At 54.1% G+C, this 16,948-nt stretch overlaps 1 protein-coding gene across 8 annotated transcripts in view; it reads right to left on the bottom strand.

The window, feature by feature from the left end:
- ABLIM2 (actin binding LIM protein family member 2) overlaps nt 1-16,948 on the bottom strand; it is a 193,437-nt gene that overhangs the window by 48,725 nt on the left and 127,764 nt on the right. For 4 of the 8 annotated variants that reach the window (XM_025386403.1, XM_025386404.1, XM_025386402.1 and 1 more), the window contains one exon: nt 15,788-15,908. In XM_025386403.1, the coding sequence (XP_025242188.1) occupies nt 15,788-15,908 (121 nt within the window). Of the gene's footprint in view, nt 1-5,540; nt 5,595-6,118; nt 6,221-13,886; nt 13,986-15,787; nt 15,909-16,948 lie in introns of all 8 variants that reach the window. The other 4 variants (XM_025386399.1, XM_025386400.1, XM_025386398.1 and 1 more) reach the window with 3 other exon arrangements.

The following is a 16,948-nucleotide window of genomic DNA, read 5'->3' as shown; positions in this document are numbered from 1 at the left end:
CCCATCAACAGGATTTTTTTCTGTTCTTCTCAGAATTATCTCTATCTCTACAATTCACATTGAATCAGAATGACATTGAGAGGGAGAGAGAGAGGCAGAGGGAGGGAGAGAATGTGAGTGTGTGTATGTGAGTGAGTGTGTAGGCGGGGCCCAGAGCATGGGCGCTGGAAACTAGAAACCTTGCTTAGCCTCTCACCTGTCTGGCTGTCGCAAATCCACTAGAATCTCAGCTCCACATGATTGGGGCAATGCAGGGTCACCCATGTATCCCCAGCACTGGGACACAGCCTAGCACATAGTGGGGTGGATGCTTGAAAAACATCCCTTGGACAAACTAATGAAAAAGTCACTTAAATCCCTCCACACTGGGGTTTCTCCTCTCTTGAGTCAGAATAAGAACCTCTGCTCCCTGGTTGATCTCAGGATGGAAAAAGACTCCAGAGGATGAGGAAAGTGGGCCTGGAATCTTGGCCCCAGCCAACGCCTTTGCCTCCCTTCCTCTCTCCTTCCGGCCTCCCTCTCTTCCACTTTTCTTTCTTTCTTTCTTTCTTTTTTTTTTTTTGAGACGGAGTCTCGCTCTGTCGCCCGGGCTGGAGTGCAGTGGCTGGATCTCGGCTCACTGCAAGCTCCGCCTCCCGGGTTTACGCCATTCTCCTGCCTCAGCCTCCCGAGTAGCTGGGACCACAGGCGCCCGCCACCTCGCCCGGCTAGTTTTTTGTATTTTTTAGTAGAGACGGGGTTTCACCGTGTTCGCCAGGATGGTCTCGATCTCCTGACCTCGTGATCCGCCCGTCTCGGCCTCCCAAAGTGCTGGGATTACAGGCTTGAGCCACCGCGCCCGGCCTCCACTTTTCTTTCTTTCTTTTCTTTTCTTTTTTTCAGATGGAGTCTCCTGTCACCCAGGCTAGAGTGCAATGGCACTATCTCAGCTCACTGCAATCTCCACCTCCCAGGTTCAAGCAATTCTCGTACTTCAGACTCCCAAGTAGCTGGGATTACAGGTGCCCACTACCACACCCAGCTAATTTTGGTATTTTTAGTAGAGTTGGGGTTTCCCCATGTTGACCAGGCTGGTCTCGAATGCCTGACCTCAGGTGATCCATTCATCTCGGCCTCCCAAAGTGCTGGGATTACAGGCGTGAGCCACCACGCCCGGCCCGTCTTCCACCTTTCTAGGATGGCCTCTCTGCGTTCTCTGCACTGCAGAAGGAGAGGTTAGCATGTCTTTTGTACCACATAGACAGTTCCTTCTGAGCTCTGGCATGCATTGGCCATGAGGAACCCTCTAGGGAGAGGCTGAGTTCCTACTCCCCGGCCCCCCTAGGGAGCCTCAGCAGGGGCTTCCCAGTGCAATCCTCCCTCTGGACACAGGCTGCCTTTCCTCTCCATCCCGCCGGTCCCCAAACCAAAATGAGACTCCACCATTTTCAAAAAAGACCCAAAACCAAAATGAAACTCAACCCCACTAGAATCTGGAATCCCAGACAGACACCACAAGGAGTGATTAATTCCTGCTTTAAACCAGGGCACAAAGACACGGGGAACAACGCATGCCCCGTGGGGTCACTTCCACAGTCGGCTTTGGGTGGGCAGGAGTGACAGCCCCCACCTGCCGGGCAAGTGGCGGGAGGTGTGTGTTGAGGGGTGAGTGGAGAGCTGCACTGCCATCTGGTGGCTCACGTTTGCTTAGCAATGAAACAGCAAATCTGGTGAACTATGAGGACTGTCCCTGCATCTGGACAGTCGAACTTACTGGGAAATGTTGGGGAGCCATCATTTTTCCCTCATGAATTCATTTTATCTTATTTTTTATTTTTATTTTTGAATTGTTCATCTTTTATGCATATTTTCCTAAATTTTATATAGCAAATAGATGATAAAACCACCACTACACTTCCTCAATTTTATAAGTTCAAATCAGATACGAGACTATTGTAAAGCTACTATTCTTATCTAAGAGGTGATTTCTTTTCTTTCTTTTTTTTTTTTTTTTGAGACGGAGTCTCACTCTGTTGCCCAGGCTGGAGTGCAGTGGTGCGATCTCAGCTCACTGCAACTTCTGCCTCCTGGGTTCAAGCAATTCTCCTGCCTCAGCCTCCCAAGTAGCTGGGATTACAGGCATGCACCACCATGCCAGGCTAATTTTTGTATTTTTAGTAGAGATGGGGTTTTGCCATGTTGGCCAGGCTGGTCTCAAACTCCTGACCTCAGGTGATCCACCTGCCTTGGCCTCCCAAAGTGCTGGGATTACAGGCGTGAGCCACTGCACCTGGTCACTCATGAATTCATTTTAAACTGCACACAGCTTCCCTCCCCTGAGGGGATCGATCAACAGAAGGTCCCTGCCTGGTGCCAAGTATTGTGTGTCATCTCCCTGAAATTTCCTCAAAGCCCCACGGGCTATACGGCCTTGAGTCCCATTTTCCGGGGGAGACACACTCTGAGAAAGGAAGCTCCTCACGATGTAGCTGGAAGCCGGGGGCTGTGGTTTGCACTGGGTCTGCCTCCTGGGAGGGTTGCAGGCCCCAGGATGAAATCACTTATTGTCAGACCAGACAAGCTAGAGCCAGGAAGCCATGAGGCAGGACATCTCCTGCCTGCATGCTGGAGATAAAGACTGTCTCGAGGATGTTCCACAATAACCTCACCAGAAATCCCTTCTCAAGGACTGCAGCAACGGAGATAAGATGCTCTCCAAAGAATGCCTGCCCAGTGACGGGGTCTCCACCAACGAACGGACCCCAGCTCCGGCCTCGAGTCTCTGCAGCCGATGAACTCTGCTTCTAGACAGCTTATTTGAAAGGTTTTTGCTAAGAAGAGCTTCCCTTTACGTGCTCCTCTTCGGGTGCACATATGGCTTGCCACAGCCATGCATCTCAGATTAGAATCCTCTTTTCCGTACATTCAACATATTTGGAGATACTTTTCTCCGCTTTGTTTTTTAGGTCGACACTCCTAAAATAACTGGATTTAATACCATGAGTGACCCTAGATGGTGCGTGGAAACACAAAAATGTGCACACTTATACGTGACCTGTTAAACTTCCTGAAAGTTCAGCTCTTGAGCAGATGACACACTGGTGGGTAGGAGGCCCCCTGCGCCGCCTCCTCCCAGGCCCTCACACAACTAGCCCTGCTTCATGTCCATTCCTGACTGTCCAGGGAGGTGCTCTATTCTTGCCTGTCTTGTGTTCCTCCTTCCCTTTTTAAAAATTTTTATTAATTTTTTTCAGAGGGAGTCTCGCTCTGTCACCCAGGCTGGAGTGCAGTGGCACAATCTCTGCTCACTGCAACCTCTGCCTCCTGGGTTCAAGCCATTCTCCTGTCTCAGCCTCCCAAGTAACCGGGACTACAGGCGCACACTGTCACACCAGGCTTTTTTTTTTTTTTTTTGTATTTTAATAGAGATAGGGCTTCACCATGTTGCCCAGGCTGGTCTCCAACTCCTGAGCTCAGGCAATCCGCCTGCCTCTGCCTCACAAAGTGCTGGGATTACAGGTGTGAGCCACCACGCCCGGCTTATAGCAAAATTTTGGAATAAAAGAGTTTTGGTCATTGCTCAGGGTTTAATCAAAGAGGAATTAATTTGCCTTTGGATAGGAGAATCATGCATAGCCCGATTTTAAAAAATGCACAAAGATGGCCAGGTGGCTCACCCCTATAATCCCAGCACTTTGGGAGGCTGAGGCGGGTGGATCACCAGGTCAAGAGATTGAGACCTTCCTGGCCAACATGGTGAAGCCCATCTCTACTAAAAATACAAGAAAAAAAAAAATAGCTGGACATGGTGGCGGGCACCTGTAGTCCCAGGTACTCAGGAAGCTGAGGCCAGAGAATCACTTGAACCCAGGAGGCGGAGGTTGCAGTGAGCCAAGATCATGCCACTGCACTCCAGCCTGGTGACAAAGCAAGACTCCATCTCAAAAAAAAAAAAAAAAAAAAAAAAAAAAAGCACAAAGACGTTCACTGGAGACAGTAAAATCTAATCTCCCCACTGGATGGTTCAGTTAAAGGATTGAGGTCGAAGTTCTTTGTCTTAGACCTGGGTCTGTTGGATGGCAATAAGCAATTTCATAACCTGGTTTGCTCTCTTCCCCTTTCTAAGGGGCAGACCCTCTCCTGTCTTGCACATGTTAATCACACATTTTAAGGCACCAATCTGAGACAAAGTAGGGGGTTAATAAAAGGTCAAGGTAGTCAATCCCAATCTTGTGGCCCCACCAGCTCAGAACACACAGCCCTCCAGTTCAGGCCTGGTGCCATGATGGAAAGCCAGTCACTTACTGTGGCTGCTCCTTCTTTCGGCCAGGCCTTAGTTTCCCCACTTGTAACCCAAGGGAGCTGGTCTGGACAGTTTCTAAGGGCCCTAGAGGCTATGCAGCCCATCCTGCTCCTATCCCTCTCGGAGGTTTGTGCTCTACGCTTCTCTGGTGGAAAGGTAATGGTAGAAGTCATCATTTCTGGAAACTCAAGAGATTTCATTCCTTTTTTCCTTCTTGGGAAGAGGAAAAAATGCACAAAGTACAGGACCTATGGCCACGATGGAGAAAATATTTTAAAAGTTTGTACAACCTGATCACTGATTTGTCGGCAAGTCACAGGAAACACACTTTCTATAAGATTCCGTCTAAAAGTGTCCATCCAGTTGTCAATGTGGGACGTGGCTGTTTGCTTTAGGTACATCTGGACAAGAACATTTAATATGGAAATGCCTTTTCCCATCGCCAGTGACTTGATAACAGTTCCCATCGTGTGCACAGCACTTTACAGTTTAGAATGCACTTCCACATTCAGTATCCCATGAGGTTCCCACAGTCAGCCTATGGAAAGGGCGGGGTGGAGGGGATGGGTCCTGTTTTGCAGATGAGTAAACCGAGGCTCAGGATGGTGAAGCAACCTGCTGTCAATCACCGAGAAATTCCAGGAGGAAAGAGAGGGGAGACCACGTGGCCCTGATTCCTGCTCCGTGGCCCAAGCAAGCTGCTCCCAGGCAGGTTCACGTGGAGCAGAGCCGGGCATCAGCCCCTATTTGCTTATGCAACAAATCTCTGTCACTGAAGGCAAGGTCACCCATCCCATCATCAGTAATTCTCAAACACAAGACTAAAGTCTCCCTAAGGAATAAACGAGTGATTCACGTTTGTTCCGTATTCCAAAGATCAGGCCTGGATCAGATTGTGGTTCGAGAAGCCTCTGTCTCTCACCATCTTGGCTAAAGTCACTCTGGCTGCATAACTGAAGGCGCCACCACCAGGCTCTTGGCTACACACCCCCATCCCAAGCCCTGGCTGACGTGCATCAGCCTCGGCGTCACAACACACAGAAGTGTCCTTACTCAGACATACCCTTCATCGTAATTTATAAGAAGAGGACTCTCAGGAGGCTGCTAGTGAATTTGCATTTAATAGTCAGACTGCTAAGGGCCTTGGTGGTGCCTTCACTGCATTTATCAGAACACAACAAAAGGATGCATTCAGAAGCAGATGGGTATTGACAGGCATGCGGGGCAAACCACAGCAGCGGGAGGAATCCAACCGTACCATGCTGTCTGTAGATAGGGGGTTTCCTATAGATGTTATCTTTTACGCCAGTGTCTGGGGAAGAAGAAAGAAGAAAAAAAAAAAAAAGGAGAGAACAGGAGGGTAAGCAGCAAGTTGTGATGGTTTCTGTTCTACAGCTTTTTGTAAGCAACAAGCACTCACCCAGATTTAGAATCACCAGGCAGGAACTGGCACCCAGCAAGCGACAGACACCCAGGTCCCAGATCAAGCCTCCCTGATTCCAGATGCCACCCCCATCTGCAGGGGATGGGGCAGCAGCCAGGAACCTTGTGGCCCCCCGGGAAGTGCAGCCAGCTCAGACAGCCCTTTTCCTTCACCCCATTCCCAGCAGGACAAGTGCGTCTCCCTGCCGTTTGTGGGACTTTGGAAGAAACTCAAACGCACATTGGTTTGGGGTTGTGAAAACCCGTCTGATGGTTTTAAAGAATCTCAGTGTCTGGGGAGCAGTGGAGGAGCCTGGAGTGTTGTCTGGCACCTGCTGAGTAAGGCAAGCTGACAGTTTGGGTGTGGCCAGACGCTGGGTGTGAGGAGCCCAGCCGGTGTGTCCCGGAGCCTACCTGGGACGTGGAAGTGGCGAGGCGCCTGCTGGTAGGTGGAGGGGGGCGGCTTGCTGTCAGAGAGCACGGAGAGGCTGGGGGTGCTCCGGCCACTTTCACTGCCTCCAGACGGAAGGGCAAAGGCAGCAGATAGAAGGGGAAACGGGAAAGCAAAGTAGAATATTTCAAGCATGAAAAGCTTATTCGCAGCGAGCCCCATCTCTCCTGTCCGGTGGAGCAGCCCAGACCCCCTGCCCAGGGGAGGGAGTGTGGGCCTCATCCACATTCCCAGACTGTGTCCAAGGACTTGCTAATCCAACCCTGAGTTGAACTCTCTCCAGGGTTCCAAGGCAGAGGAGCGACACTGCTGCGGGCACACGGCTGGGCGGTGAACTCAGAACACCTTAGGGGGCTCACTCCATCTGCACCCCTGCGTCCTGGCTGGTGTTTGAATCCAGCCAACTGCAAATTCGCCAAAACAAAGGCCCCTCTTCCTAATTATCCTTGTATATAAACATGCTGTTTTCCTTGAGAATCTACAAATTAGCCATTCAGAATAGGATTAAAGCACTAAAATGATCAAAATTATCCTTAAAAGCCATTGAGTAAAATTTTTCCAGCTGCAGAAAAAAAGAATAGTATCCATCCATTACCACATTTTTTTTTTTTTTTTTTTTTGGGACAGGGTCTCGCTGTGTCACCCAGGCTGGAGTGCAGTGGCATGATCATGGCTCTGCAGGGTGCAGGTTCCACCTCCTGGGCTCAAGCTATCCTCCCACCTTGGCCTCCCAAGTCACTGGGACCACAGGTGTGCGCCACCCACCGCGCCTGGCTAATTGTTTAAATTTTGTAAAGATGGGGTTTTGCCATGTTGCCCAGGCTGGTCTTGAACTCCTGGGCTCAAGCAATCTGCCCACCTCTACCTCCCAAGGTGCTGGGATTACAAGCGTGAGCCACCGTGCCCTGGCCACATTCTTAAATACAACTCGTTTTGGGCAGATTAAATGGAAAGCATCCTCTGACCTTGCTTCAATTGCTGAGATCACCTGGAACTATAATTCTGTTTTGTGAACAAGGTTGGATTATCAAGTCATGCATCCAGAGGGCTGAGGTGACCTGGGTAACGCCCCTCCCCCCACACCTGTTTGGGGAATGACTTGACAGACAGATGCAGGGTATTGAACGCTTGTGATGAGAAGGTGTATGCTCGCTACAGAACACACTCCAAGGCCCCGTTCCTCCTGCCCGCCAGCCCCAGGAAACCCCCTCAGCACTAGGCAACCGGCTGCAAGAAGAAAGGCGCTCTTGACCTGAGAACGTTCCCTCAAGCTGCACAGCCTTTCAGAGCAGCAGGACCCTGCGGTGACACAGAAATGGAACAGAAACGGAACTTCTGCAGTGGGTGAGTGGTGTACTGGGCCTGGAGGTGGACTGGCCAGGAACCCCGCAGTGGACTCATGAGGAGGGCTCGACAGACGCCGACCCACAGGGGGCTCTTGCCTGGTGGTGGGCTGTGTGCAGCGGGAGGTCACCGAGGAGCAGGGTGGCTCCAGCTAGGCTGATGCCATAGAAGGGACTGTAGACTCTAACTTTGAGCATTTTCTCACGCCTGGGCATGGGTGCTGATTTTGCCTGTCAATGCTGATGGAGCATCAGATAACTGCTCTTCCCTTAGCGACCTCCCTCCAGAACAGCATGGAAACTTCTAGAGCTTCAGTCGGCTCTACAGGTGCCCTTGCTGGCCGTGGCACCCTTGCTGGTCGGGTCATGCTCGTCAGGTTTCTCCACGGTGGACTCCTGCACCTCCCAGTGGCAGCAGGGTCCTCACAGCAGGGAGACCGGACTCAACGTGCCAGGAAAGGACACCGCGGGACCCTCCTACCGACTACGGCTGTGCTAGACCCATCCCCAGCAGCAGCAAAACAGGGCGGGTTTTAAAAACTGCACCCATACGAACTCTGAACAGAGGAAGATGGTTCGCTTCCGGCACCGTCTCCAAGCTGCATGTGCTCTTGGCACAGTCCGTGGACCTGGGAGGCCTGGAAGGGCTTGTTTCTTCCCATCTGGAATCATGGCTCCTGATCTGTCTCGGCCCCCACTCAGTGGGCTAAGGATCTAACACATCACAGGGTACCTGTCCCTCCCCAGTTCCCCGCCACAGGGCAGCATCCCCTGAAGTTTCAAACCAGAGTCTGTGGACACATGTGCATGTCTATTTGAGGAGGGTCTGGAGACTCATCAGCTTTCATCAGATGTTTGGAGGGGCCTGAGGCTGCAGGGAAGCTGGGGACACAGCCATGGTGGCCCACCTCACTTCTGCCCCCCGGGGCCCTCTAACACCAGCCCAAGTCCTGCTGCCTTGGTCCCTCCCTCCCAGCACCCCACCCCTCGATGAGTGTCCTCTCCAGGGCTTCCCACCTGCCCAGACCCTTCCTGGGTCCAGGTTCAGGCTCTGCCTCCTCTGCTCAGCCTTCTGGAAGGACTCGGTCTACGAGGACCTCTCCCTCCTCTGCACTCATGCCTGCCTGCTCCCTGTGAGGCTTCGTTGGAACAAAATGCATTGCCAGCTTCCACCTGGAGCACTGTGCTGCCAGGCTCACATCCTAGGGGGCTTCTGATATGCTCCAGAGGGGGGTGTGTCAGCATCCTTTAACCTGGGATGGTCCCTGTTAGCAGAGGAGCAGCCTCAGCCCTTTTGAAAAGTCTTCCTTCTCCTCCTCTTCCTCCTCCACTTTTTCCTTTCTCCTCCTCCTCTTCCTCCTCCATTTTTTCCTCCTCATACTCCTCCTCCTCCTCTTCCTTCTCTACTTTTTCCTCTTCCTCCTCCTCCTCTCCTCTTCCATCTTTTTTTAAATTTCAGTAAATGTTTCATTTGGAACAGCTTCAGGTAGTCCAGGGGTCTCCCGTCCCCTCCCCAGCCGGCATCCCTGCCGTCCCCTCTCCCAGCACTAGGGCATGCCCAGAGATTGGTGCCACCTGCATGCCACATAGGATTCGGGTTTCCCTGGGTGTCACCAGATGTTCTTCTGCTCCAGGATCCCACCCAGGAAACATGATGTTTTGCTGGCACGTCTCCCGAGGCTCTTCCCGGTTGCGACCTTTTGCAGACGTTCCTTGTGTTTGAGGACTCTGGCAGTTTTGAGGAGGGCTGCTGAGGGATTTTGCCTGATGTTTTCTCATGGAGATACTGGGCTTACGGGGTTGGGAAGGAAGCCCACGAGGTGAAGTGTCCTCACCACGTCCTCTCAAGGGCACCCGCCGTCAGCAGAGGGGATCACTGACCGCGGCGGCCTTGCTGACCGGGTCATGCTCGTCAGGATTCTCTAGGGTGGACTTGCTCCTTCTCTCCCCTCCCACATGGCGCTCTCAGGAAGGAGCCACTCTGTGCAGCCCACGCTTGTCCACACGTCAGGAGTGGGAGTTACAACCCCTCCTGGAGGACAAGGCATCTGCTCACGTTATTTGGAATTCCTCTGTGTGGGAGATCTCGCTTTCTCTCCATTTATTTGTTTACTCAACATTTATGTAGATCCGTGTGGACTGACTGCTCTTGCTATTATACTGCAGTTTACAATCCAATGCCACATCCTTCATCTTGGTGCTCCCAGTGGCCCAGCGTGTCCCTGGTGCTGGCTCAGCTGGTTCCTGTGGAGCCTCCTCCAGGTGACGCCGCAGAGAGGCCAGCTGGCGGCCACGGGCAGGCCGGGTAGGATGACGCCCATGCTGCAACGCACAGCCACATCCTGGGTCCTCAACCACAATCACCCTGAGGACGATGCTTCAGGGATGAGGCCCTTTTGCAGCTGAGGGAATGGCCGCTCAGCACGATGAAGAGGCACTGCCGGGGTCCGGGCAGTGGAGGGTGCGGGCCAGACCTGAGGCTCCATCCCAGGGCCCCTCCCTCCTTCCTTCTCAGGCCAGGGGTTCAGAGTGGGCCCACCGCTCAGCACATGGAGGCTGCCTGGCCAGCAGCCTCAGCAGCACCAACTCCCCTCCCAACCTGCACCTGCCTGTCCCTGCTGCCAGCTCCTCCGCAGGGGACCCACCAGGGACTGAAATTCACACAAAAGTGCCCACAGCTGTTGCCAGCACCTCTCCGGAAGCTGGGTCTTGGTGGGAAGGTGTGCCGGGGGTGGGGCCCTGCCAGCATTCGGTGGGGGTGGGGCCAGGCCTTGCCTCGGGGAGCCGCCCCCCTACAGTGCTGTCCCAAGGGAAGTGTCCACTGAGAGGGGCCAGAGATGCCAGAGGAGCCCGTGGAGCAAACAGGAAGGGCTTTCCCAGAGGGCAGGCGACGCTGCGTGGTGTCCAGCTGACCCCACTGGAGCCCATGGCTGCAGAGGAGGACAGGCGCCTTCGTGTGGCCTCCGAGGTCGACCCAGGACCTGAGGGTGAACACACTTGTGAACAGAGCCCCGGGTAGAAGCCTGACCTTGGGCTCTGCTGGAAGGAGCTTTGAGGGCCACTTTGGGTTTTGGCCAGTGGTTTTTTTCTGAGCCTCAGTTCCCTCGGGAGTATGTTCTGGAAAGAGGGTGGGTGTTCCCAAGGTCACGGACAGCCAGGGGAGTTGAGTAGGGGCAGAGGATGGGGGTGCCAGGCTCCCCCACACCAGACACCAGAAGGGAGGTCAGGCGGCTTTGTGTGATTTTTCTTTTTTCTTTTTTTTTTTGTGAGATGTACTCTCACTCTGTTGCCCAGGCTGGAGTGCAGTGGCTCAGTCTCAGCTCACTGCAACCTCCGCCTCCTGGGTTCAAGCAATCCTCCCGCCTCAGACTCCCTAATAGCTGGGACTACAGGTGTGCCACCATGCCTGGCTATTTTTTTTTTTTTTTAATTTTCTAGTAGAGATGTGGTTTCACCATGTTCGCCAGGCTGGTCTCGAACTCCTGACCTCAGGTGATCCACCCACCTTGGCCTTCCAAAGTGCTGGGATTACAGGTGTGAGCCACCGCGCCTGGCCTCGTGTGATTTCTGAATGAAGGGCACTGGCAGGCAATGTGGCCGGGGGAACCAGGGCAGAGATGGGCATCAAAGAGGCAAAAACCTGTCCCCAACCAGGGGAGGTCTCAAAGGGATGGTGCCTCTTGCCCCAGGAGATGCCCTTGGAGGGGCTGTGGCATAGACGGCTTTGGAGCCGCATTGTGGTGGCGGGGTGGGTAGGTGGGCAGCCTCCAAACTCTTCTGCTACAAGGCGTGGAAGGAAGGGGAGGGGCTGCCAGTCCTTGGCTTCTCTCCTTAGCTGTCTGGGGAGCTGAGGAGGGGGCTGCTCCCCAGGGGGCCTGTCCTGGGCCTTCCTCACCCTGAACTATAAGAATTAGACGGTGGCCGGGCGCGGTGGCTCAAGCCTGTAATCCCAGCACTTTGGGAGGCCGAGACGGGCGGATCATGAGGTCAGGAGATCGAGACCATCCTGGCTAACCCGGTGAAACTCCGTCTCTACTAAAAAATACAAAAAACTAGCCGGGCGAGGTGGCAGGCGCCTGTAGTCCCAGCTACTCGGGAGGCTGAGGCAGGAGAATGGCGGGAACCCGGGAGGCGGAGCTTGCAGTGAGCTGAGATCCGGCCACTGCACTCCAGCCTGGGCGACAGAGTGAGACTCCGTCTCAAAAAAAAAAAAAAAAAAGAATTAGACGGCGGACACTCAGGACGGGGCCGGGGGGGAGGGTCACCAGGGCCGGCTCTGGCTCTAGGCCCCACAGAGGCTGCTCACGCGGGCTGCCTGGGAAGTGGGGTGAGCCTGCCCTCGGCTCTGGCCATGCCCCTCTCAGGGACCCACAGTTGGGACAGCCACACCAGAAGGAGGGCTGAAGGTAGGAGGAGAGCCAGGTGTCCAGGGCCTCCTGGCACAGAGCAACAGGAGCAGCAGTATCTCCTGGGGTGACCTGCTGTGACTCACCCAAATGGTTGGATTCACTCTGGGTTTTGGGAGTCCCCTCTGCCACACGACTGCCGTGGACCACACACAACAAAGGCCCTGCTGGCCATGCTTCTGCTCTGGGGAGGTGCCCTTTCTGGCTTTGCTTCTTTTGTTTGTTTGTTATTGTCTGAGACAGGGTCTTGCTCTGTTGCCCAGGCTGGCATGGAGTGGCACAATCATAGCTCACTGCGGCTTCACACTCCTGGGCTGAAGCAATCCTCCCATCTCAGTCTCCCAAGGAGTTGGGATTACAGGCATGCATCACCATGCCTGGCTTTTTTTTTTTTTTTTTTTTTTTTCCCCAGACAAGGAGTCTCACTAGGTTTCCCAGGCTGGTCTTAAACTCCTGGCCTCAAGTGATTCTCCTGCTTTGGCCTCTCAAAACAGTGGGATTACAGGTATGAGCCATTGAACCCGGCTGAGGACTTTGCTTCTTCTCAAAGGAGTCAGATCATCCCAAAGCTGTAGGGACAGGTCCCCAGAAAAATGAGGACAGCCATGTCCATCAATGACCAGGAACGCTCTTCTCAGTAGGCCATGGGGCCTGCCCAGAGCAATGATGATGAGGTACACAGAGAGGTGTGCAGGTCCGAATGAACCCCGTTTGGTGACCATCCAATGATGGAGGGTCCAGCTGCCTGCCCCACCTTCTCACTCCTCGTGGCCTGGGAGGTTTTTTCCAGAGACATGCCCCCTCAGCAGCTGCTCAGGATGGGGAATTATTGCATTGCTTGGGGAACTGGTGAGAACATCGTCGCTGCCTCCTCTAATGCTCTGAGTCTTTCTGTGGTGCGCTGGCCAGCTGGGGCTGTGTAACAAAATACCACAGCCTGCGTGGCTTAAACAACAGGCATATTTCCCCTCACAGCGCTGCACGCTGGATATCTCTGAGCCAGGTCTGGCAGGGCGTGGCTTCTCCTGAGACTGTTTTTCCTGGCTTGCGGACAGCACTGTGTCGGCAGCGGCCTTTTATTTCAGTGTGCGTGTCTGGAGTGGCCTTTTACCTGAGTGTGCGTGTCTGGAGTGGCCTTTTACCTGAGTGTGCGTGTCTGGAGTGGCCTTTTATCTGAGTGTGCGTGTTGGCAGTGGTCTTTCACCTGAGCGTGTGCGGAGAGGGAGCGAGCTCTGGCGTCTCTTCTCTTCTCATAAAGACATCAGTTCTGTGGGATCTGGGCCACCCCGAGGACCTCATTGAACTGATCACGTCTTTAAAGGGCCCCTCTACAGATATAGTCACGTCAGGGATTAGGGCTCCACCCTACGAGTGTGGGGGATGCATTTTTTAGTCCACAGCATACAGGAAAACATGAGCGTGGCCGTTTCCCTGCGGGCCCTGCATGTGGGTGCCCGTGCAGGGATGTGGGTGCCCGTGCAGGGATGTGGGTGGCTCATCCACTCCTGGAAGAGCCGAGAGTTGGAGCCACACTGGGTGTGAACCCTGCCCTGGGCCCCAGGAGCCTGGGGCTATGGAAGAGTCAGGGCCCTCTGCACAGCGCAGCTTCCACTCCTGAACACAAACCCTGAGAGCACCTGTGCCCCCGGCTGATGCATGAAATCAGAGGTGGTGACTTGGGTGAGGGTTCTGAAGACAAAGCCTGTGGGTGGGTGTGCGGGAACCCTGGTCCCCTCTTCCTGTAGCTTTCCAAGCCCCCTCTCTCTTCTGTTCCTTTATGTAACAAGGTACCTAAGTTTTCCTTCCAGGTACATTTGCACACGGACACACAGAGCCAGACGCACAAGACACACACAGTGAGGGGCACAGGGCATGAAACAGGGGCTCCGGTGAAGCCATGCGGCAGACATGGACAGCGAGCACATAGACGCCAGGCGTGGACACCCGTGAGCACCCACAGCCCACAGCACTGCGCGCCTTACCTCGGAAGTAGGGGATGTAATGATGTCTGAACACGGATGTAGGGCTTGGGTGTTGGGACAGGGAGAGGCAGCTACTGGTACCCACACTCACAGTACCAGCTACGGGGTAACAGAGAGCAAGTCAGAGTCAACCTGGGCTGGCTGGTGCAAAGCCACACATATTCCTCATCCCCACCCTGCTAGGAACACTGTTGCTTCCTCTCTCGAGGAATGCACACCTTTTTGCACCTGAAGGGGGTCACCAAACACGTTTTAGACCACTCTCCTCCAGGTACGGAGTGAGGAAACCGGACCTCAGAGGACCAGGCAGAGGCCCAGGCTGCTGCATAGGAGCCTTGGGCCGGGGTTCCCCGGGGGTGTTGGGTCCCCAGCCAGGCCTGTCGCTTAGCACTGGGGGTCTCCTGGGGATCAAGGACTCAGCTGGAGAGCAGTTCAGGGAGTGGTCTGCCACCAGATATCCTCACCGGACTTGCCCGGCAAGATGCAAGCTTGGCTCTCGGGTTAGCCCGGGCCAAGTGCAGTCAACAAGCCCAGGCTGTCCTTGTGCTATGGCAGCTGAGCCAGCAAAGGGCCCTTAGGACGAGGAGCTCAATAAAGTTGACTGCCTTTAACTCACCTGCTCGCTCACTCACTCATTTCTTCACTCATTCATTCACTCAGTCATTCACTCACTCCCTTGCTTGCTCACTTACTCATTCAATCACTCATTCACTCACTCACTCATTCCCTTATTTGCTCACTCACTCATTCAATCACTTATTTACTCACTGACTCATTCACTCATTCATTCATTCACTCATCAATTCACTCATTCATTCACTTGCTCACTCACTCATTCAATCACTCATTCACTCACTCACTCATTCCCTTATTTGCTCACTCATTCAATCACTCATTCACTCACTGACTCATTCACTTGTTCACTCATTCATTCACTCACTTGCTCACTTATTCATTCACTCACTAATTCACTCATTCATGCACTCATTCACTCATTTACCACTCACTCACTCATGCACGCACTCCTTTACCCACTTTCTCAACATTTATTGAGCAGAATGTACCAGGCGTATTGCAAGGAGTCAATGGAAATAACTTTGCAAATGAATGAGTTTTGATTTTTCCACAAAGGCTGTAAAAATAAGAGCCATAGTCCATGGATGTATAAATGGAGCCATGCAGCAGCTGGCCAGGAAGGAAGCAGCTTGGAAAAATCCCTCAAAAGGCAGTGTCTGTGTGGAGCGTCCCTGTCGTGGCTTTGACACGCTCAGGGGGTTGAGGAGTTTCACAGCTACAGGGATTGATAACACAGCTGGGCGCCAGGCAGGGGATGAGGTGATACATGTGGAGAGGACCTGCCTCGGGGCTCCCTCCTGACTGGCGGGGGCCTCTCACCCATTCTCCCACGAGGACAGCTGTCACTGGGTGACCAACCTACCCACAGGTGAAATGTTAATGGGCTTAATTTTTCCACTACTGACTTTGTTTTCCCAGCTTGAGTCTTCTGAGACCCACATGAGTTTGCAGCCGGCCGACGTCTGCTCTCCTAACACATGTGCTGTCTTATCGTCCTGACATCTCTTGCCACCAAATCATTAGCTGGAATCGAAGTGCTCAGTGTGTGCTCCCCAGGACGTGTGCTCCACAGAGGGCTCCACCAAACCCGCAGGGCAGCCTCTGCAGCTCACCTCACCCCAAGGTACAAGGAGGTCCTTTTCTTTATGCCACTAAATGAACAGGTTCTAGCCACCCACCTGCTGACAATCCCACCCATTTCCATCATGTCTCCAGTTGCATAAGAAAAAGGCCACTTATAAAAGAACAACAACAACAACAACAACAACAACAACAATGAGAAAGACAGCATCCTGGGGGCTCAGAGGAACCAGGGGGCCAAGTACCTGGACGGCTGTAGTGCTGTGGTGACCGTGAAGTCGGGGTGTAGCGCCCGAGGCTGACCGACCCAGTGGAGCTTGGGCTGGAGGTCCGGCACTGCTTGTAGGACCGGTCATCCTGATCCCCCTGGGAGGGAAGATGTAGCTTGTGAACATCCAGGCTGGGAGCACTGCCCACCCCTTTCCACCCATCTCCCCACACCATTTGGTGTTTGCCCTCCTGACCCAGCGGATGACTCAACATGGCCCCATGTGGGAATCTCCTGCACCTGTCAGGGCAGGTCTGAAGAGCCAAGTGGGGCTGGTGTGGTGCAGACACAGTCCCCGCTGTGCCTGCTGGATCCTTGCCACAGGGTGTGGTACAGGGACCCACTGGCGAGGATCCCCCATCTTCCCCTGCTGCAGGTCGGGGCTCCAGCTTCATCCTCCAGGTCTCCTCCTGCCTGACCCTTGCCAGCGCCCAGCTCTTAGAACACAGTGTGAGAACCACAGAGACTCCCCCAGTCCTGAGGGGGGCTTCTCACGTGTGAACTGGGGTCTCTAACGGCCCTGGAGGCACATTTGGAGGTAGAAAGGTACTCCACCCCAGGCCGGGAAGCCCAGTTGAGTCAAACCCACAAGCAATGACATGGCAGACTTCATCCAAGCAGGAGCAGCTGTTTGCAGCAGGCAGAGCGGGAGGCAGGTGGCATGGCGTGGCACCATGGCACGGGGGAGAGCAGGCTGCCCGGCCCACCACAGCTTGGCATGCTGGCCTGGGTCATTGCATGGCCCAGCCCAGTGTCCTGCTGCAGGGTGGATGCTGCTGTTTTGCCCTCAAGGCCAGCACTGTGATGAGCAAAGGAATTCCTGGTCCGGGCCCATGGCTCCCCTGGCCTGTCGGAGCATGTCTCCCACCCCAAGGTGTGCTGTCCCTAACACCTGCCTAGTGCGCCACCTCCATGTGCTCAGGCCAGCCCTCATGCTAGGTTCCTACCTGGGCTTCGCCCTGCACCCTTTGGCGACTGTCTAACCCCAGCCAGGGGCATACTCTCTCGGGCCGGCTAGTGCCCTGTCTCTCTACCCCGGGTGTTCTCTGCACAGCCCTGTCCACCTTACAGGTGTCCTGGCTCCTTGTTCAGCCTGGACTCAGGGCTTGCCAGCTCCATTCAGGTTCAGCAGCTAGGC

Source organism: Theropithecus gelada, chromosome 5 (assembly GCF_003255815.1).
Source record: "Theropithecus gelada isolate Dixy chromosome 5, Tgel_1.0, whole genome shotgun sequence".
Taxonomy (NCBI): domain Eukaryota; kingdom Metazoa; phylum Chordata; class Mammalia; order Primates; family Cercopithecidae; genus Theropithecus; species Theropithecus gelada.
The sequence above is the reverse complement of the archived record's forward strand: the minus strand, read 5'-3'. Positions and strand labels throughout refer to the sequence as shown.